This window comes from Dipodomys merriami, unplaced genomic scaffold, assembly GCF_024711535.1.
Source record: "Dipodomys merriami isolate MVZ:Mamm:240054 unplaced genomic scaffold, mDipMer1.0.p SCAF_35, whole genome shotgun sequence".
NCBI classification, from domain to species: Eukaryota; Metazoa; Chordata; class Mammalia; order Rodentia; family Heteromyidae; genus Dipodomys; species Dipodomys merriami.
The window spans coordinates 6,374,171-6,396,111 of NW_027205048.1; the positions used below are offsets into that span (position 1 = coordinate 6,374,171).

The 21,941-nt window shown below is 40.0% G+C and overlaps 2 protein-coding genes across 4 annotated transcripts in view; one reads left to right on the top strand and one right to left on the bottom strand.

Moving 5' to 3' along the window:
- Positions 1-114: 114 nt before the first annotated feature.
- Dclre1a (DNA cross-link repair 1A) lies at positions 115-19,486 on the bottom strand. 3 transcript variants are annotated; one of them, XM_069988053.1, is made up of 10 exons: positions 19,275-19,486; positions 17,392-18,805; positions 14,395-16,023; positions 12,438-12,571; positions 11,416-11,534; positions 9,975-10,115; positions 6,683-6,828; positions 5,792-5,946; positions 1,814-1,955; positions 115-677 (listed from the first exon to the last, which is right to left on the bottom strand). In XM_069988053.1, the coding sequence occupies exons 2-10, from the start codon at positions 17,855-17,857 to the stop codon at positions 517-519; spliced, it is 3,093 nt and encodes a 1,030-aa protein (XP_069844154.1). In that variant the 5' UTR covers positions 17,858-18,805; positions 19,275-19,486; the 3' UTR covers positions 115-516. The 3 variants fall into 3 exon arrangements, with proteins under 3 accessions (XP_069844154.1, XP_069844156.1, XP_069844155.1); XM_069988055.1 differs by having other exon boundaries at positions 19,230-19,281; XM_069988054.1 differs by lacking the exon at positions 19,275-19,486 and having other exon boundaries at positions 17,392-18,980.
- A 110-nt stretch (positions 19,487-19,596) lies between these two features.
- Positions 19,597-21,941, top strand: part of Nhlrc2 (NHL repeat containing 2) — a 57,258-nt gene continuing 54,913 nt past the window's right edge. Inside the window, exon 1 of the mRNA XM_069988056.1 lies at positions 19,597-19,941. Within this exon, the coding sequence (XP_069844157.1) occupies positions 19,764-19,941 (178 nt within the window). The 5' untranslated portion in view covers positions 19,597-19,763. The remainder of the gene's footprint in view (positions 19,942-21,941) is intronic.

Below are 21,941 nucleotides of genomic sequence, written 5' to 3' on the forward strand. Positions count from 1 at the left end.
CTTTGCACAATTCTGCTGTGAACCTAAAATTGTTCTAAAAAAAAAAAATCAACTGTATCTAAAAGAAAGCAAAAACAAAACAAAACCTGCCAAAGGACACTACAGCACGTTTTATATTCATTTTTATTGAAGAATATTTATTATATAAAAGTTAATTTTATAATTTTAAAGATACATAATTACTTACATATAATACTGCCAGTCTAGGCTATCCATTACCACAATATTTTTTGGTCCGCAAACCTGCCTTTGTTTCCCCAACGAAGGTCTGATGCAGAGTAACTGTCTCCATGGAGACAGGGATGGGAAATGAGGACTACTGGGGGGACTTATTCCCCGTGGTTTCAGGGATGTTGGGAGGAACTGAGCACCCTGAACATATGACTCAAACATAAATGAGAACTGTACAACTGTTCTTCCTGAGGCTGTCACATAAAGCATGTTCCGTGTCACTGTAAATTTTCACTCTTCATAAGCTACAGCCATGGTACCTAACCACTCCTGTGTCCTGGGTTGTCAGTAACCAGCTTCTAATTTCCACTCCTTAAAATATTTCTCCATTGTGCTCCGGGATCTCCAGGTACCCATGTTCACAGTAGGGATGATTTTCTGGGGCCTCAGCCACTGGACAAAACGTTTCATTTCTAGATAGCTGCTGTGTTCACTATACGGAATTCCTGCAAGACCAAAGAAATGCCACTATCTACTAAAAGTCATACAAAAAATTCTCCACTATAAAATTTAATAGAAGAGAAATGCGACCTGCAGTATTCCTGTCAACTCCCTGATGAGAGAAAACTTTGATAAGAAAACTTGACACCTTCTATAAATAATAAAGATTAAAACATTAAAATAATAGAAAACTCAGAAAGGTCGAAATCCTATCACTTTTCTATGTTTAGACAGACATTATTCCTAGAAAGTCCTATTTAATTGAGATTTTCTTCTTTTTAAAATAATTCTTCCTTTTATCTCTTTATACAACTACTTAATAATTTTAAAAAATAGTTCTTCCCTTTAAACTTTTTTCTCAATGATTGATTTCAGAAAAATGTGGAAGAAATGAGTAAAACAGATAAGTAGAAGACTTTAATTTCTACGTAAGTAAGCAGATTTTAGTGTTAAAATTTGATATACATAAAAAAATAAAAAAATAAAATAAAAAGGAAGATAATGTCCCTTAGAGAAGGGTTAGAAGGGCGTTGTTTGGTGAGATCTGGGGTCTTCAGAGGCTGAAGTAGGGGGCTGGGAAGGTGGCTCAGTGGGAGAGCGCATGCCTTGCATGCCAGAGGCCCTGGGTTCGATTCCTCAGCACCACATAAGCAAAAAGAAAAAAGCCAGAAGTGGCGCTGTAGCTCAAGTGGTAGAGTGCTAGCCTTGAGCTGAAGAGCTGAGGGACAGCGCCAGGGCCCAGAGTTCAGGCCCCATGACTGGACCCAAAAAAACAAACGAACAGAGGCTGAAGTAGGTCAGCATCATGGCAAACCTCCCCCAGAGATGAAAACCCTAAATCTTCTTCCTACTTTCAATCCCACAACAGCGCCACCTAGATAAGACTTCTGGCAAAGGATCACAGAATCTTTCAAGAATTCCAGTTTCCTCTAAAGTTCATGACAAAAACTAAGTAGAGTGTGTTAGTCAACACCTGTCTACTGGTCCAGTTCTTTGATGTCAGTCTGCAGTGGACTAGATAAAGGTTAGAGTTAGAGATCTGAAACTGTCCAACTGGTAACATTTTTGCTCCCTGTTCCCCTTGGCTCTTGATTGAACAGCCACTTTTAGCATTACAGGTAGGATAATTAAATAATCATACCATATATTGAAATGTTTCCTTTGGTTTGGGGAGTAACATCTGCTATATTAGTTAGTTTGTTGGAGTGTGTCCATCCTGTAGGTCGAAAAGCCAGAATCTGATCATATTTCCCACCACATTTCTTTAAATGACTTTGTAAACCCTGTTGAATAAAAATAGCATATTGATTTAGCCATCAGAGGGGATGGGTTATGTGGAATTAAAGGTAGTGATTAAAGATGTTACAGTGGTACGATCATGGTTTTTTTTTCATGTGGTTGGATTAGCCTGCCAAGCTTGTAAAGAAATAAAATCATTGAATAAAGTACATAAAATCTTCTCTACTTTTCTTATCTAAACAAGCCTAGGGACTGTCTGAAAGAAGTTATGATGAAGCAATTCTGAACAAAATTGCTGTGTATAAACAAGCTAGAATTCAAATACCTACAAAACCCCCACTCCAAATCCAACTACATAGGGACACTAATAATAACAACAGTAAATAAATATCAGTGCAAATTAATGCTGTGAATACAGACAGAGCAGAGAGAAGACAGAAACAGTTTTCTGAGTAGTATTATACTCAACACAGACATATGCTATAAAGGTAAGTGATAACGTTCTTCTCAGGTGTTTATTCTTGTCATCTTGTAAATGACTGATTTTCAAACTCTTCATGCCGTTACAATTCAAAGTAACCTATTCTTCTTACAATATAACCTCTTGAATATAACCTCTCCATCTAGGGGGTCAGGCATGTGACTCACTCCTTCCACTCAGCTATTTGGAAGGAGGAGATTGGGAGGATCACAGTCTGAGACCAGATCCGTTAGTTAGTGAGAGATAGTAAACACCTGCTCCAAGTATGTTGGAAGCCTTTGAAATACTACTGATTAATGCCATTCATTCAATCCAGTTCATTCCAAGGTCCTAGATGTGATTTGGGATTGACTTCAACTCTGATTTAAAGCAGAGCAGTTGAATGTTCTAAAACATAATAACATTGCTGATCTAGATAATTATTTGAATTATTGTTTCTCTCTGTTTATTGGTAATCCATTTATGAAAAACTAGTTTATGTAAAGAAATGGTTTGTCATGTTAGAAGAATTATCTTTTTCAGACTCAAAAGCTATTTTGGTTAATAAAATCGATCTAAATTACTAGTCTAAAAATATTCACAATAAACATTTCTGGATCCTTAAAAAAATATGTGTTCTTAAATAACTTGAGCTTAGGGCTGGGAAGGTGGCTCAGTGGTAGAGCGCTTGCCTTACATGCCTGAGGCCCTGGGTTCGATTCCTCAGCACCATATAAGCAAAAAGAAAAAAAAGCCGGAAGTGGCGCTGTGGCTCAAGTGGTAGAGTGCTAGCCTTGAGCTGAAGAGCTGAGGGACAGTGCCCAGGCCCAGAGTTCAGGCTCCATGACTGGACCCCCCCCAAAAAAATAACTTGAGCTTAGAGTTGCGTGAACACTAATTCTTGCCTGATTTTGGGTAGACATTTCATATGCATGGAGTCATACAATGTGGAGCCTTGCTTCTAGTCTTTTACCTGACAGAACGTTCTCAAGACTCAGTCATAATATAACATGTACTAAAACTTCATCTGTTTATAATTAATCAATATTGTTTTGCTGATCTGTCAAATATTATATCATATCTTACAGTCATTTTTGCTATTATAGCTAAAGCATATATGAACACAGTTCTGTGGAGGCAGGAACTTTCAACTGTCTTGAGCAGGCCTGGAATATACCCAGGACTGGAATTACCAAACTTTTTCCAAAGTAGGGACACTATTTTATACTAGCAAAGAATGAGGGTCCAGATTTCTCCATGTCTTGATCAACTGTTATTAGTGTCTAGTTTTATTATAGCAATCCCTGAAGATGCCAAGCCATGGTTTGGATTGCTTCTTGATGGTAATAATAAAGTACCTTTGTGCATGCCTACCGGACACAGCCACACCTTCATTACTTAGCTTTCTGCTGTCTGGACCCTCCCAGCACCACTTCACTGATACAGCTCTTGCATGTCCCATTGATTGCCACATTGCCTTTCCTCTTCCTTTGATCGCTCTGAGTTGTGTAACACTTTTGAATACCTTCTGCTGCAAAGTTCTGTTTCTTTCATTTCTACAACACATTAACTCTGCTACAAACTATGTAAGTAGAATAAAATTGTAAAAAAAATAATAGGAATATGCTCACCCTCTTGAGGGGAAGAGTTCATCTCTTAGCATTGACTAATCAACATCTCATTAGGGTTCACTTGAATTAGATACCTGTCAAACTGAACACTAGTGGGCAAAACTATGCCATGACTATGTCTGAAATTTTTATGAATTACATACATAAGTAATGGTAATAACAATGTTTACCTCAATCTCATGAATCAAGTAGTTAAGTTATACCAGACAGAATATCCATTAATGATTTAAGTCTTAAGAAATATCCAAAGGGGCTGGGAAGGTGGTTTAGTGGTAGAGCGCTTGCCTTGCATGCATGAGGCCCTGGGTTCAATTTCTCAGCACCACATAAGCAAAAAGAAAAAAGCCGGAAGTGGCGCTGTGGCTCAAGTGGTAGAGCGCTAGCCTTGAGCTGAAGAGCTGAGGGACAGCGCCCAGGCCCAGAGTTCAAGCCCCACAACCGCCCCCCCCCCAAAAAAAGAAAGAAAGATGCCAAAAAAAACCATTTTCTTTATTCACTATATGTTATTCATAAGACACAGTGATCAGTAGCCTATTTTGAAAGGCTTCATATAAGTCACTTCATAAGGCCAGCCATCCTAGCTACCCAAGAGGAATAGACTGTGAGGTTCAAGGCTAAACTTTGCAAAAAGTTATCAAGACTGCATCTCAACCAATAAGTTGGGTGTGGTAAATTAGGCCTGTAAGCCCAGCTACAAGTTAAGCAAAGGTACACAGAGTGGAGTCCAAGGCTGTCCTTGGAAAATATTAGAGACTTTATCCAATAAAATAAAATAAAATGAATAAGTAAAGCAAAAGAAATACAATACAGTTACTTCATAAAAATTATAACAAAAGTAACATCTTTCCTTGCGTTTTATCTTCTAAACCAAAGTTAATCCACAGCTCACATACATTCCGTTGGCAGGCATCAAAATGTTAGTATATGGAATAAATTTTAGTTAGTGATTAAATCTGAGAGCTAACCCTAATTACAGTGAAGGATCTCACTTCCTATATCATATGTTCTTAGTTTGTAACTTGTCCTTAGTGTTAGAACTTTTGTCATGATGTACTTTCACTATTTCATTTAACCATTGGAAGTAAATTTTCAACATATGTCAATGTTATAGAAGCTTAACAATAAAAAATAATAGATGTTGGGTGCCAATGGCTCATGCCTGTAATCCTAGCTACTCAGGAGGCTGAGGATCACTGTTCAAAGTCAGCCTTGGCAGGAAAAGTCCATGAGACTCTTATCTACAATAAACTACTAAAAAAAAGCCAGAAGTGGTACTGTGGCTCAAGTAATTGAGCACTATCCCTGAGCACAAAGAAGCTCAGGGACAGTGCCCAGGCCCTGAGTTCAAGCCCCAGGACCAGCAAAAATAAATAAATTAATTAATTAAAAAATATATGGGGGGGGCAGGGGAGGGAGAGAGAAAAGACTCAACGAAAAGCAAGAACTTGGGATTCTCCACTCATTTCTCCCTTCACCAGAAGGATCTAGAAAATGAAATGGAAAGTTTGGATGAGCACAAAGTTATATACTTTCCCATTTTGTTTCTTCCTGTATGCTAGTTCCTTAGTTATGACACTCCTGGAGGGCATATAAATTATTCTGTAGAGTTACATGCAGCAAAAAATATCTAAAAACACTGAAAAGTTCCCCTGAAAAATTTTGTAGGGTAGTTTTCCTATAAGAGAGTCTATTATCATTTAATTCCTAGTTCTCTGCAGGTCACTCCCAGTTACAATCATCAGATTACCTTTTCTGGGTCACCCTAAAGTCACATCTCTTAGATACTCACCTTAACATTAATTTGCATCATTGGGAGAAGGTGGACAGAAGAGGTACACATGTCTGTAGTGATGACAGAGTTAATTTCTGGTATGTTGAGGCACTTCAGGGTACTGTATTTTTCTTGGGACATGCCCACTTTTGAGCCTAAAACATCAGCAATGGCTATATGCCAAGAAACAGGTTAAACATTATGGAAATCAGGTAAAATTACAACTTATAAAAAAAAACAAAGTAACAGCTCAACCCAATTTTAAAATACAAATTCACTCAATAAAACCAAATTCAATGTGTAGATTGTTTTGTAGCTAGTGTGGAAAAAACTGAGAAATCTGAAGAATTTTTTTTAAGCCTATTGTTTTAAATGGCAGAAGATAGATAGAAAGGGATAGAAGGAAGAAAGGGACTAGATCTTGCATTATCACTTCATATCTGAATACTTTTCATGTAATGTGACCATACTGGAGATGTAGTGAAAGAAAGCACTCTATAAGCATGGTACAATACTAGGTAACTTACTTACCGGATTACAGGTGTCACTGAGCAACAATTGTCACCACTATTTCCTAAAAGAATTAACTGATGGTTATCCTAGATGAATGGTACAAGACAACCATTCATTGGTCAGCCTTCAAAGTTCAAGTAACAGCGTGGAATGAATATTTGCTTATAAACATCTCTAGACACAAAGGCCACGATAAATACATTTATCGAATGTTTCCATACAGTTAAGCCTTCTAAAGTTGAAATGTATCAAATGTTGTCAAATATTCCTTCAACTTCAAAAGTCATAGTGGATCATTACAGGAAACAATTATCAGTGGAGACTGAAAAGGCTTTATGCAAAAAGAATCTGATCTTTATAATATATTAATGTAAATTAGATACGGTGGCCACCCACCTAGGAAGACTTTCTCTTTTCCGATGCAGTATGTGCCACAGACAACAAGAACACGTGGGTTTAGAGTTACAGCCTCAAAGGCAGTGTTGATGGCAAACTGGATAACCTCCTGCTGAGATGGAAAGGTGTATTCTGGGCTGCAATATCTGTAATAAGGAAATGCAGCGTGTCATAAAAGAACAATAGGCTACAGACTACGTTTGGATGCTATTTGAGCATATTATGTAGAGCAGCAGTACAATGTGCTAAAACTATAGCTGTTATCTCACTTACTGGTACCCAATTCAAATATCTGCAACCTGGTATTGTTGGTAACTTTTCAATTTATTTTTTCAATTATATTTCTTTTATTGTCCTCCAACTCCTTTCTGAGTTTTTCCCTTCTAAGAATATTCTCAGACAGGCAGCTATAGATTATAAACACACACACACCACACACACACACACACACACACACACACACACCAATCCTTATCAAAGAAAACACTTACTGATAGAGATTACATTTGAACTAGAGAATTTTCATTTAATTAAAAATCAAAATAATGAAACCAATCATGAACTTAATGTGCTTCAGTTGAACAGCTAAGATTTGAAGTATGGATATCATCTCTTCTTCCACACACACAAAAGGTACATGTGGTATTACAGGAATACCACAGATACAGTTGGGACTAAATTAAAAACCAACCAGTTGAAGTTTGACCCTATGATACTATCTATGTTTTGAGATGAAAAGTAAATACTACTTCCCCAAAATGGACTAAATTACAAACACCAAATAAGCATATTTTCCTCCAGCTTTCTAAATTGTTTTTGTTAGTAAGATATGTAAAAAGAGGAGAAAGTTCTTTTCCTGTAAAAATCCCACAAATATTTAGAATTATATATTCAGACTAGAACTATGTATCAAGTTTTTTAAAAAAATGTGTTTTCCTAATTTTCTATACTTAGAACAGGCATAAAAGAGAGGAAAAAAAGAGTTATTGTGAAAACACTAGATGTGGGAAAATCAGCTTTTACTAACATATACCAACCAAACTAAATTCGCCTTTGAAAAGGTGGCTATCTGCCACCCTTTCAAATTTGGCAATTTGACTAATAAAAAATAGTGAATATAACTGATTTCTAATAACTAAGTATTTTAATATATATCACATTGGATACCACAAATCTAGACAACTTATCTTTCAATTATTCCTTAATAAAGCTGAGAAAAATATGTATGTAATTCAACAGGATGGCTTACACCCTTGTGTTGATAGCACCAAGGAATTCAGAGACAACACAAGTTAGTTTTCTGAGAAAAGAACAAAAGCAATTTTCAATACTCAGAAACAGAACTGCACTGTGGCCTCTTTTTATCACCAGTTATTATTCCTAATAACTGTATACTTTGGAAAGATAATCTTAAGGGTGTGTTCTTAAAGTCTGCCCCCAAAGTTTTCTTCCCTTGTTCAATAACAGGATTCTTCTATAAATTTCCAAAATTAAAAATCTAAATTTTCTTTCTTTTTTTTTTTTTTTTTGTCAGTTGTGGGCCTGAACTCTGGGCCTAGGCACTGTCCCTCAGCTCTTCAGCTAAAGGCTAGCACTCTACCACTTGAGCCACAGCACCACTTCTGGCTTTTTCTGCTTATGTGTTGCTTTGTAATGAAACCCACGACCTCATGCATGCGAAGCAAACACTACCAGTGAGCCACCTTCCCAGCCCCAAAAATGTAAATTTTCAAACATAATTAAAAAATAAGCTATAGCCTGTTAAGACACATAGTCCTTGTACTTGCCCTTTAGCAAATATATTTTTTTTTATTGTGAAAATACTGTACAGAGGTGTTACAATTACACGGGCAAGATAATGAGTACATTTCTTATCAAGCATTGTAGCCTCCTCCTTTGTTTCCCCTTCCCATCCCTTCCTATCCTCCCCTCAACCCCCACCCAATCCTCCTCCCCACCCCCACCAGTTGTAAAGCTCGTTTTCGACATAACGATTTGTACATCTCATTGTTGCAATGGGTCCACCTGTATCCCTATTTAAACGATTTGTTTTTTCTCTTCCCCTCCACAAATTATACCGACATCAAATACAGTGAAAGCAGGGGTTATACCATGGGGGAGGGACATACAAAACAACAAAGAAATAATCTTATGTGTTAGAAACAATCTTATAAATGTGTTAGAAACAATCGCATGAAAGAAAAAACATTTGAATACGTATCTTAGGGTTCATTTCCCTAACATCAACTTATCTGACCTTTTCTGCTTGTCTCAGACATTTACTAGTTATTGCAAATAAGGGAAACCATGGGACCTATGTTTCTTTGGGCCTGGGTTACTTCACTTAATATAATTTTTCCAAGTCTTTCCATTTCCTACCAAATGGGGCAATGTCATTCTTTCTGATGGAGGCATAGAATTCCATTGTGTATATCTACCACATTTTCTTGATACATTCATCTACTGAGGGGCATCTGGGTTGGTTCCATATCTTAGCTATGGTAAATAATGCTCCAATAAACATAGTCATGCTGGTAGCTTTAGTGTGGTCTTGTTTGTGAACACTTGGGTAAATGCCCAAAAGTGGGATTACTGGGTCATAGGGGAGCTCTATGTGGAGTCTTCTGAGGAACCTCCATACTGCTTTCCAAAGTGGTTGAACAAGTTTACACTCCCACCAACAATGCAGTAAGGTTCCCTTCTGTCCACAACCCCTCCAGCATCTGTTGTTATTAAAGTTCTTGATTATAGCCATTCTAACTGGGGTGAGATGGTATCTCAATGTTGTTTTGATTTGCATTTCTTTTATGGCTAGGGAGCTTGACCATTTCTTCATGTGTCTATTGGCCATCCTTCTTTCCTCTTCAGAGAAGTTTCTCTTTAAGTCTTTAGCCCACTTATTTACTGGGCAGTTGTTTCTTTGAGGATTTGTTGTTGGGGGATTTAATTTTTTGAGTTCCAGGTATATTTTAGATATGAGATCCTTGTCTGCTGTATGGCTAGTGAAGATCTTCTCCCAATCTGTGGGCTTTCTATTGATCTTGCTAGCTATGTCCTTTGCCATGCAGAAGCTCTGCAATTTCATGCAATCCCATTTGTCCAAGCAAATGTATTTTTTTCAAACGGTATCCTTCTGATAAACGGCCTTAAAAAATAGTTGGCAATAGGTCACCATTCTAATTACCTAACCAAATGCTTAATTTATTCATAAAACTCAGAGCAAACACTATGTGGCAAATAGGGAGACCTGGAAGGGAGCAGCAGAAAGGAGAACTGTGGTGTGCTCACTTACGTGGTATCTAAGTATAGCGTGTGCACTCTATGGGCAGCAAGGAGAGAGCGCTCCATGCTGGGATCTGCTCTGAAGTCTCCAGTGTGCAACATGACAGCACCGTTAGGAAGGCAGAAGAGGATCATGACAGCACCTGGACAGCTGAATGCAGTAATTAAAAGGAATATTGGTTACACATACAAAGCACCTAAGACAGGGTACTTATTTCAGTATTGACAAGGTAATACTTTATTAGTACACAGCCTTTATTAGTGCAAATGAAATGCTTAAACTCAAGGAAATTTACATCATTAAAGAACTGGTGTGCAGGAAGACTCACCAAATATGGGTTGCTCAAACCCTGCACATTCCCCAAAAAAGTTTGATAAGATTATTGAAATGAAACCTTTGTTCAACTACTTAAATAATAACAACAACAATACTAATAACGAGTGTTTTGTATGTCTGATGCATAGACTTCATCAGGGCGTTCATGCCAAATGTGTGATCCATATGAGTACCCCAATAAAGTTGACTTTAAAAAAAATCAGAATTCAAATTCGCAATCAAAAAAGAAATAGCAGCCGTGTGCTGCTAGCTCACATATTTAATCCTAGATACTCAGGAGGCTGATATTTGAGAACCAAGGTTCAAAACCAGCCTGGGCAGACATATCCAAAAGACTTAATCTCCAACGAACCAGCAAAGAGCCAGAAGTAGAGGTATGGCTTAAGTAATAGAGCTCTAGCCTTTAGTGTAAAAAGCTAAGTGAGAGCTAGAGGACCTGAGTTCAAGCCCAACTATTAGTGCAAGGAAAAAAAAAAGCAGCAAAGCCAGCACTCAAAAATGTAAACAAAGCAACCTGAAGAAACTGTATTGGCCTGGATTTTAGGAAAACTAAACTTAGTCTTACTTCTTTCTTAATGGAACAGGAAACTAATGTCCCAGAAAGAAGTCTAGTTGTTAGTTGTGTTTTGTCAACATGAATGGTGAGGAGAAGAGGAAAGAGAATAGAAACTATTTCCAAGAAAAAAAATCTTATAAATCTTTAGTATCTAAAACCTGATGAATTTAGTTTAAAGGTGGGGGTGGGGAGCACAGGCCCACTCATGTAATATTTAAATGGAGTACAGGCTACTCCATTTATATAAAAATGGTAAAAGATTATCTTTTGAAGAACAGCAACAATAACAAAAGTAGTCTTAAAAATGAAATGGGTTCTTATATATCAAGTGTAGCAATTTAAACTGGATAATAAATGGGTTAGACAACAGAGAAACTATATTTCATCTCTAATTCTACAAGTAGGCATATTCTTTCTTCTGAAAGTAGAAACATGGTTTACTCAAGTTTTAGGAAATATGAGGGAAATTAATTCTGAGGATGTTTCTTAGCCATGCCAATGTGTTTTCCTCTAGAATATTTTTAAATGGTCAATTGTTAAGGCAACTTGAACACTCACTGATTAGCATCAAACAAAACAACCTTGATGCCGCTCACTGTACATTCGGTATCCATTGGCAGTGCATGGATATATTGTTCTTGCACGTGAAGCTTGTTCTTCAACAAATTGCCAGTTACCTGCAAGACAGGAAGTACTTACTTGCTGATAAAGTAAACACTAAAGGAGCATTGTGTTTTATATCCAGTTTAAAACTACAGCATCTGGAAGTGGTGCTGTGGCTCAAAGGGGTACAGTGCTAGTCTTGAATGAAAAAGCTAAGGGGCAGCGCCAAAGCCCTGAGTTCAAGTCCCATTACTGACAAAAAAATAAAAATGAAATAAAAAAATAAAACCTCAACATCTTAACGTCTGTTTTCCCACTTTGATTAAAGTAAGCAAGCCCCTTATACCTAAAACAACACGTCACTCCTCTGCTTGCACACTGTCAATCTCTCCACCTGCTGACCAGCTTTTACATATGAAAAGCTTATCATTCCCAGCCAGATGCATACAAGTTTAGTCACCTGGCCCTTGTCCACTGCTATAGGCTTATGTCCTAGAGTCTCCAAGTTCTTGCCATTCTAAGCCTGGGTTAGACATAATTCCTAGGTGCTTGTGCTTCTACACAAACTCTACTCTGTCTGGAATCTTCTCTCTTTCTTCTGCCTGGCTATGGATACAGTGTGGGTTATGTGCTGTATAAGGCAGCTCAACCCTGTAATTCCAGCTACTTAGAAGGTAGAGCTCAAGGAAGACTACAGTCCCAGGCCAGGCAAAGCAAAAGTTAGCAAGATTCATCTCAAACAATAAACTGGGTATGGTGGCATGTACCTATTGTCCCAGCTATTGGGAGGGATAAGTCTATAAAAGAGTGTGAAATAACATCTGGTTTTCGAATTTCCATGAGGAACCTAATTTCTTGTACCTTTCCTAGAAGAATGATCTGACTAAGAGTCTTTTTTAAAAAAAAAAACCAAAAAACCAAACTGCTTAGAAATTCACAGAATTTTACAAAGTCAGAATTGAAAAACTGAAACTTACCTCACTACAGTAGATTGGATAAGTGAAGCTTTTAGACAGCCCAGCATAATGGTCAGAATGGAAATGTGTGAGGAAGTAGGCTGTGCATCCTTCAATCACACCATACTGAAAGGCATCAACCGTGAAACCAGTACCTGCAATGAAATGCCAACATAGCATAATGAGCAAGAGTTAACAGAACCAGTCCTGGCCAGATGATACCGAGCCTCAATCCCCCATATCTTCTAATTCTATCTATCTAATCTATCTGTCCATCTGTCTATTTATCTTATTGATCTAAATTTAACTAAAGGTGAGAGTCTTGTAAATTTCTAATAAGTATCCCAATATAGTGTTTATTTCTATGAATACCTGTCCAAAAATAAATGCAAAAGACACTAAGCTAAACTCAATCACTTCAGTTTCAGTTAATACTTTTGTGATACTTGCTTAGCACCTAAAATAGCAATAGTAGAATAGTTTAGAACCACTAAATTTAGATCCAGAAATTCTCAATGGGGGCAATATCAACATACTTCTTAACAGACAAAAATGGTTCAGAGTCAAAATAATCTTGCATTGTATAAAAGTTTTTGCCTTTCAAAGAGTCACAATGAAATAACAGTGTTTGAATTTCATTTCAAGGTGTAAGAAAGGAAAGTGAAAACAACAAAAAAAATGAAGTGTTAAAAATCTTCCTAAAGAGCAAAAGCTAGTTGCTCACTCATGAATCCTAGCAACTCAGGAGCCTAAGATCTGGAGGATTGTAGTTCTCAGCAAGTCTGGGCAAAAAGGTTCCTTAGACTACATTTCCAATCGATCAGCAAAAAACAGGGGGCAGGAGGCATGGCTCAAGTAGAATGGTAGAATAGCAAGTACAAGGGAAGTTCACAAAATAGTCTACAATGTGTTCATGAAAGATATAAATATCTAAGTGTGCTGACAGGCAATAATGCAAGTAACAAAACATAACACTACAACTCTGTTGAGTCTATCAACACTTGGTACACTTGTTTTAGGCTCACTTAAAAGTATAAAAAAGTTTGTCACAATGACTATTAAACATAAAAATTAATGCTACTTTCTATGCAAGTATTTGGAACAAATTATGGATCTATAAATAAAGCATTTCTTCAAAAAATCTTTTGAAATCAAGTCTATTTTTCCTGCTTTATTCTTCTCAGAAGTTTATTGGTCTCTTCAGTAACAAAATTCATTTCACTACACATTTTTTAATAAACTCATCTGTGAGGGCATGAGAAATTATAAGAATAGGAAAAGGCACAAAAACCCAGTTCTAATATGGTTAAAAATATGATAGGTATTCTACATCATATTTTCCTTCTTTGTAGCTATTTAGTGCTTTGTCCTCCCTCCCTCCCTTTCTTCCTTCCTTCCTTCCTCCTTTTCTTTCTTGTCTTTTTTTTTTCCCTTTTCTTATCTTTCTTTGCAATACTGGAGTATGAACTCAAAGCCTTGCACTTGCTTGCTAGGCTTCTTTGCTCAGCTGGTTCTCTGCCACTAAACACACACCTCCACACTTTTGGGGGGTATTTTGAAGATAATAGTCTAAGTTTCTCCTTAGGCTGACTTTTAAATTGTGACCCTACAGATAGGATAAATAGGATTAAAGATATGAGCCACCAGTGCCTGGTTAATACTTTATATTTCTCACACACACTGAGGCACTTTTACTCTTGTTATGGATGCCTTTCTTCTTCTATAGTAAGCTGCATTTCTATCCCTAGTCTTTCAGTGGCCTAGAATATCTACTTAACAGGTATTTAGCAAGTTTTGTAACAAAGCAAAAAATGAAAACAAAAATAAGCAAAAACAGACAAAGCAACATGTTAAGAGGTTCATGAAGCATCATATATAGTACTAAGGACTGTTTCATGAACACACCCATGAACAACAGATATGGATTAAGATACATTGTGTCTTTTTTGGTTTACTGGGCATTGATATTTCAACTTACCAGGTATTTTCTTATAGAATGGACATGTCCTTTTTCTTAATTCTCCTGTAGTAGATGCTTCTGGAATTCTCACATTTCTTCTTTGTGGCCTGCCGTAGGCTGAGTTCACAAAGACTCTGTCTGCATTTGAGTGGACTGCTCCAGCTTCTGTTCTGTCCCACCTTTTCTGCTGTGCTCCTTTCTGGGGTGAATTTGACTTTTTATGTCTCTTTCTTCGCTGTTGTGATCTCTCCCCAGAGAGTTCCACAGAGTGCTGACTCTCATTTAAGTTATTTGCATCAAATTCTAAATCACTTAAAGATTTTTCTGCTTTTCTCTTGCACTGCCGGGACCTCTTTTCCTGAGGACTTACAACTAGATTTGAGTCTGTCCCTTTTACTGCACTTTCCCTGGGCAATTTCTCTTCTTTTCTTTTGGGTGGCAGTCCAAAGTACACACCTATATCCATTTGCTTCATTACCTTGGTAGAAGGCTGGCTTGCGTGGCACTTAGGACTAGAGGGTGATGTTTGCATACAAGACTTAGCAGGTGTATTAGGATATTTTTCTGTATTTAAAACTGTCACTTTACCATCTAGCACACCCTTTAATGCCTTTCTGCAGACACATGTTGAGTTGGCACTATTCTTACTTGACAATTCTCTCACTTGCCTTTGGGTTGGATGGCCTCCCTGGCTTCTGAAAGGCAGAGAAACTTGATTGTAAACAGCTGATTCTTCAACTACTAGCTTCTGTTTATCTGGTTGAGATGTGTGAAACTGTGGCTCATTAGCGTACTTGTTGGCTGTTTGGTAGTTAAAAGGAGGAAGCTGTCCTCTTAATGCAGGTGCAAACAACAAAGAATAATCATCAGGACATGTGGATTCATTGTACAGAATACTGCTCTCAGACTGGGAGGTAAGTTGAGACGAAGCACTGAGAATACTGCAGTTATACAATTCTTCATTATAGTCATCTTGAGTTAAGAAGCGACTCATTTGGGAGCAGCTCTCTTCTGAGTCCTTCGGGAAGGAACCTGTGAGACTTTCCAACTCAGCAGAGCTGTTGTCATCCTCAAGGCTGCCATCTTTAGAGCTTCTAGTAGAAAATAGCTCCTGTTGTGAATCATCCAGCTTTTCATCTACATTATAAGTTTCTTCATCACTTTGAAGTGGAGAATAGGAGATCTCACAGCTGTCAGAATCATTTTCTGGCAGTGACAAGCTTGTGCACCGTGCATTGCTTTGGCTGTCCACTTCTTCCACAGTACTCAGAGGCAAAGCAACGCCTACCAGTTTGTCTTTCTTAACAAATTCTGTAAATTGTGCAACCTGTGGTGGTTTAGAATTTTCCGATGTAGAAATTTTTTTATTATTTTCAGTTAGAAACTGTGACTTTTTTAGACACTGGGATTTCAATAAAGGATCACTGGAAACATTTCTTAAGCTCTCAGTTTGCTTTGGGTGCTGAGACCATCTTTCTTCAAGGTTACAAGTGAAGCCAGGCTTAGTCTCACAGATATTCCCACTTGATACAGGTGACACACTGATGAAAGGCTCCTTGCTATCCCTCTTTTGAGCAAGCAGGAGGTGAGTGTATTTCTTATAATGAGAAGGAAATGTTGAAGTACACAGAAAACCATCAGGACACTCTGGAAATTTCAATGAAGAGAGAAAAAAAAAGTATTACAAGATCATCTTAAATTAGCCTGCAAGTGGAAAACTATGAATGTTCCTTGGAGGACTTTTAACACTAGCCATTGTTAACTGCACAATCAAAACATCGGTATTAAAATACCAACACTTACCTGGGTGCCCTGTGGCCCACATCTGTAATCCTGGTTTCTCACGAGGCTGAAATTGCTGGGTCACAGTTCCAGGCCAGCCCTGGAAAAGCTTTCAGGATACTTTTGCAATAATGAGCTAGATGCAATAATATGTACCTATTATTCTAACTACCTGGAGGTCTGACACAGATAGATCTCCAGACTAAAATTAGGCTGGAAGCAAGACCCTATCTCAGAAATAATGAGCAAAAATCAAAGCTGGAAGTATAGGGTTAGCAATAGTGTGCTTTTGCTTACGAAAGTGCAAGTCCTGAGTTCAAAACCTCCATACTGCCGGGGGGGGGGGGGAATCAACACCTAATACAAAATGTTTTTACAAGTTACTAATTCTTACCTTAAAGCAAAATGCTTTTAAATTGCTTTTCAGGTACTGGGGCTTGAAATCAGGGTGTGGAGCTCTTGCATGGCTTTATCCCTTAAAGCTGCTGCTCTACCATTTGAGCAACACCTCCACTTTTGGCTTTCTGCTGGTTAACTGGAGGTAAGAATCATAGACTTTTCTGCCTAGGCTGACTTCAAACTAAAATCCTTAGATCTCAGCCGAGGGTTACAGGCAGAGCCACCCAGCGCCTGGCTATTCTCTCAAAACAAAACAAAACAACAACAAAAAAAACCTTCTGAGACTTCAAGTATACTCATTATAATTCAGTCTCCATATAGACGAAGTAGAATTTTCTCCATGTTAAGTATGACATTTATTTTAAAAGATAATAAAAGCACAGCATGACTTCTGTAATTTGGCACATTTTTATAATGAGAATCTTAAATCACCTAAGACTCCTTCCTGTAGACTAACATGTTGAACAGAACACAACCGTATTTAGAAACCAAAATGATTTATACTTTCTACATGGTTCCAGAAAAAGATCACAAACTGAGCAAATTATTAAACTTTTTAAGAACACCTACTCTATATGGCAATTGTGAAGTATGTAAAAAAAGGCTCAATGAACATGAATTTTTAAAAAATTGGGATATTTAGAAACATTTATGAAAAAAATAAAATGTATCAAAAGTACTTTCAGGTTTACAACTTTCTTTCCAAACATACCACTGACTGGAATAATGTCTCACTTTAGCTTATTGCTTACCCTGAGTTAGAGTGAATTGAGATGGTTGAGCTAATGCTGGCTTTTCAGACTATTTAGAAACTTACCATTTCTATAATCTTACCTATGTCAGAAACTGGTGGAGAATTCAAACACTCATAAACATGCCATTGAGGTGTCTGTCCCAGCAATGAGGAGAAGGGCATCTGGCAGCTTGGACAGTATCCATCATAAACTGGACGTATCTTTGGGGACATTTGTTTGTTTTTGTGAATCTTACAGTGCCTGTGTGGAGTACTCTGTTTGTCTTGGGACTGTTCGATACCATCTCTCCAACTTGAATTTTGACTAGAAGCTATGGAAGTCTGACAATCTGTTTCCCCAAGACCTACATCATGGTCCTTTGTTTTCTCTTTATCCTCTGTGGTTCTTTTTTTGTTTCCTTTGCGTTTTGCCTGGTATTTTCCATCTGTCACTTTTTCAATCGACTTTGGAGTCTTTTCTGAGCACTTATCTAGATGTACTGATTTTGGTTTTCTTTTTGATTTATATTCCCAGATATCTTCTTCTAAAAATGTGTCTTCTAACATGGCAAAATAATTTTAGCACTCACAAAGCACTGATCATTTCTTCTGCTACTTCTTCTTCTTCTTCTTCTTTTTTTTTTTTTTACGATTGTGTATGTGTGTGTATGTGAGGATGGTTCTGGGGCTTGAACTCAGAGGCGGAGCGCTTTTCCTTAGATAATTTTGCTTAAATCTAGCATTCTACCACTTGAGCCAGAGCTCCCTCTTCCAGTTTTTCGGTGGATAATTGGAGATAAGAGTCTCATAGACGTTCCTGACTGGGTTGGCTTAAGACCACCCTCTTCAGATCTAAGCCTCCTGAGTAGCTAGTATTAAAGGCATGAGCCACGGATGCCAGGCTAACTTTTTTTTTTTTAACAGAATTATTTTGCTGGGGAAAAAACAACAACACCCCAAATTAACAACAACAACAAAAAACCCCTATTAACTGGAAGGCAAGCCAAAACATTGGTTATGGATATATAGGCAAACTATAACCCTTATACTGGACAACATCTGCTGTTCCATTTATAAGACAATAAAATTAAGAGACCTTCCCACAAAAGTAGTATCTGTAAGGTTTTCCATTGTTCTGTTTCATTAAGTCATCTAGCCTTTTCCAAGATATGTTTTCATAAAGCAAGTAAAAATACCTTAATAATTAAATACTAATGGATGGGGCAGAGCCAACAACTTTATCTTTAAAGGAAGCTCTGGGCAGCTGTTAGGATGCTAGTGTCCAGGGGACATCTGTCTGAATCATTCACAAACCTCTTCACAGTCCCTGGGTAACTGGCTCAGTGTTCCAAACACTCAACCTCAGCGTACTTGTAAAATTAAGAGCACCATCATCAAAGTTGTGATTCAGAAAAAAAAAACCTAAATTCTGGCTTATCCGCGGGTCTCTCGGATATTTCACAACTTCAGTTTCCAGATCAGTCCAGAATCTTCCTCCAACAGTAGGCACAAACTCTGCACGGGGGAACAAAGTTCAAACATGTGAAGTTGCACTTGTGTTGGGGGGTCAGCCCTCGTCCTCCGGCCCTCGGGGGGCCAGGTGTCCCGAGGATGGTCAGCCTTCCTTCTTCAGCCTCCCAGGGGAGACCACGGGCCCAAGGCCTCCCTCTCCGGATCTGGAGTTGGTGGGGAGGCGGAGGGGGCTGCGCGCCTCCTGGACTGCGCACAGTCAGCGTCAAAGGCCCCGCGGGGACCCGCAGGCCCGCCCTCCGAAGCCCCCGGCGGCACACCCGCGGCGGCGGCGGCACCCGCCCGCGGGCTCCGCGCGCCCTGTCCCGCCCGGCCGGCTGCGGCTCCGCGCCCGCACTTTCGGCCCCGTCGGGGGCACCCAACACCCTATCTGTGAACAAACCAAGGCCCCTGGCCAGCCATTCCCAACCTTTAAAGCCCTCCTCGTTCGCGCCGGACCCCAACTCGCCGGTACCTGGCCGGTCTCGGCGGGACGCGCCTGCGGCCGCGGGCCGTGTCGAATCGGCCGATGCCGCTACAATCACGGGCTCCTAAGATGTGTTTTAGATGCCCACTGTGTCCTTGTAAGTCCTGCTGTTCTATTGTTCCTACTTTTGCTCTTGAACGCTCCGGTTTCCAGAGCGGAAGGGGTCGGGACGGGTCCCTCCGCGTGGCCCCCACGGCCGCGTCCCTGTCGAATCTGGCGACGCGAACATCCAGACGCCGCGGCGGCGGCGGCGGCGGCGGCGCGCGCGGCCCGGGAGGGGCGGGGTGCGCTGGACGCGCGTTTAATTACGTGCCCGCGAATTGCCGCCGTGTGGGCCTTGGCTCTAGAACGCACGCCTCGGGAAGCCGACGGGAGCGCCTCGGCGGCGGGGTGCGGTGCGGTGCGGTGCGGTGCGGGCGCCGCGCGGCAGCGGAAGGGCCGGGAGCGCCAGGTCCCGTCCGCCAGGCCCCGGAAGCCATGGCGGCCCCGGGCGCGCGCGGCCCCGGCCTGTCGGGCCTGCTGCCCGCGCAGACCCCGCTGGAGTACGCCCTGCTGGACGCCGTCACCCAGCAGGAGAAGGGCGACCTGGTCTACCAGTATCTGCAGAAGGTGGACGGCTGGGAGCAGGACCTGGCGGTGCCCGAGTTCCCGGAAGGTGAGGGGTCGGCGTCGGCGGGGTGGGGGCTGCTCCCGGCCCCCCCCCTTCCTCGGGTGTGTGTGGGGGCGGCCCGCGCCGACCCCAGCGCTGCTGCCCCCAGAGGTGGGTTTCTGCGGGGCGGGGTCCCGCCCGGGCCTGACGTCCAGATGATTGACATGACACGGCCTAGCTCCCCCTCCCCGTCCCCCTGTCCATCCCTGGGTCGTCCTCATCGCCTCCGCCGCCTCCTGCCCATCAGTTTTTACCTGCCATCTACAATTCCAAACACTGCTGAGCCCTCCCTACAAGCCAGTGAGGTGTTGTTAGTCTTGCGTTAGTTAGGGAAACCGAGGCACCGGGTTGTGGGGGGGGGGATTCCCCCCCTTTCAGCTAAATAGCTGCCAGAGTTGAATTGCAGGCTACAGACCCCAGGTTTGCTGCTCCCCTAGGCCTTCCTGAATTCCTACAATTCAGAGTTGTGAAACTTTTGTGATTCCCCCCCACCCCCTTACCCCTTCAAGTTAGAATCTATTATATAGCTTGTTATAAGGGTTTGAATTCTGTGCTGTGTGAGCCTTTGGAACACGAGGGAATAGATACTCCCAGCAGTGCAGTTTGAAATGAAACCGTTCTTTCCCTTGTTTGGTTGGGAGTGGCATTGTTTAGCCTGCCGGTGGTGTTGGCATTTGTCCTGGCATGACACTGAAACCCATGTATTCTTAATGGGTTGGTTGTGGTGGGGTTGGGTTATCTCATGCGAGGTGTATCAGAACCTGACAACAGAGGCTTGGGTGTCTTTCTAGGCCTTTTGTACTTACCTTGAGAAGGGTTTCTTTTTTTCCATTATGAATCAATTCTTAGAAAAGAAGTAGAGACATGAACGCTTATCCCATCCAAGAAACCTCAAAACGTTATGAATATCAGTGTAACCGTACACATGCTTTGTAAAAAGCTTGTAATTATATGTCTCTTGTTAGAGACAACCTGGCTACCAGTTAGAATTTGAGGGAGTGTTCTTATTTTCCAGTCTTGTTTGTATTTACAATGGGTCATATTTTATTACCATGACTTTTGATCTCTCTGATTCTTAAGTCATACCATGTATAATCAGGCTTTGTGTTTGACATGTCTGATGTTGTGCTAGACATGATTATTAGGGACAGAGTGCAAAAAGTGAACAAAACATACAGTAATTGAGATAAAGTTAGGTTTATGACTTCTTGATTATAGTTTATTGATAAACCAAGAAAATATCACACACACACACTTTTTAAAGAATAAGTAAGTTTGTGGGAGGCCATGCTTTATACTGGGTAGATTCAGGCAGACCTGAGATTAAATTCTTGTTACTTCTTTCATTATCCCTGTGATTTTTAGCAAGTAAGGTAACTCTTTTCCCAGCCCCTCAACCTAAGTTGCCCTTGTTAGTTTAGAGAAAAGTCATAGAAGACAGACTCATATATACAGTACCTTGCAATTAAGATGTGAAATATACATTAATTAGAAGTTGTTGTTTGTACTTCTGTATCATCATTTGATGTGGCATATAATAATTAAGAATTCACCATATCCTGAAGTCACCAGTTGGGATCATTTGGTAAAATGCTAACTCTGTTGAAGGGTTGTTGTTGTTGTTCTTGTTCTCCAAGAATTCTGTTTTAGTAACTCCAGTTTCTGTTATTGGTTGTTAATACATTAGTCCTCAATTATGTGTGGTTTCCATCTGTCCTACTAGTCTGAAAATATTAGGTGGAAAATTCTAGAAAGAAACAATTTCTAATTCAGCACTATTCTAGGAGTATGATGGAATTCTGTAGTTCCCACTGTGTCCTGCCCTAGAAATGAGTCATCCCTTTGTCCAGTGATATGAATCACCCCTCCCAGCATACCTATGCTTCCTATGCTACCCGTGTTAGTCACCCAATAGTTGCTGGGATTTCAGGCCCAGCGTAGTCCTACCACTTGCTTCAACGAACCCTCAGGATACTTCATGATGGCCCTACAGCTCAAGAGCAGTG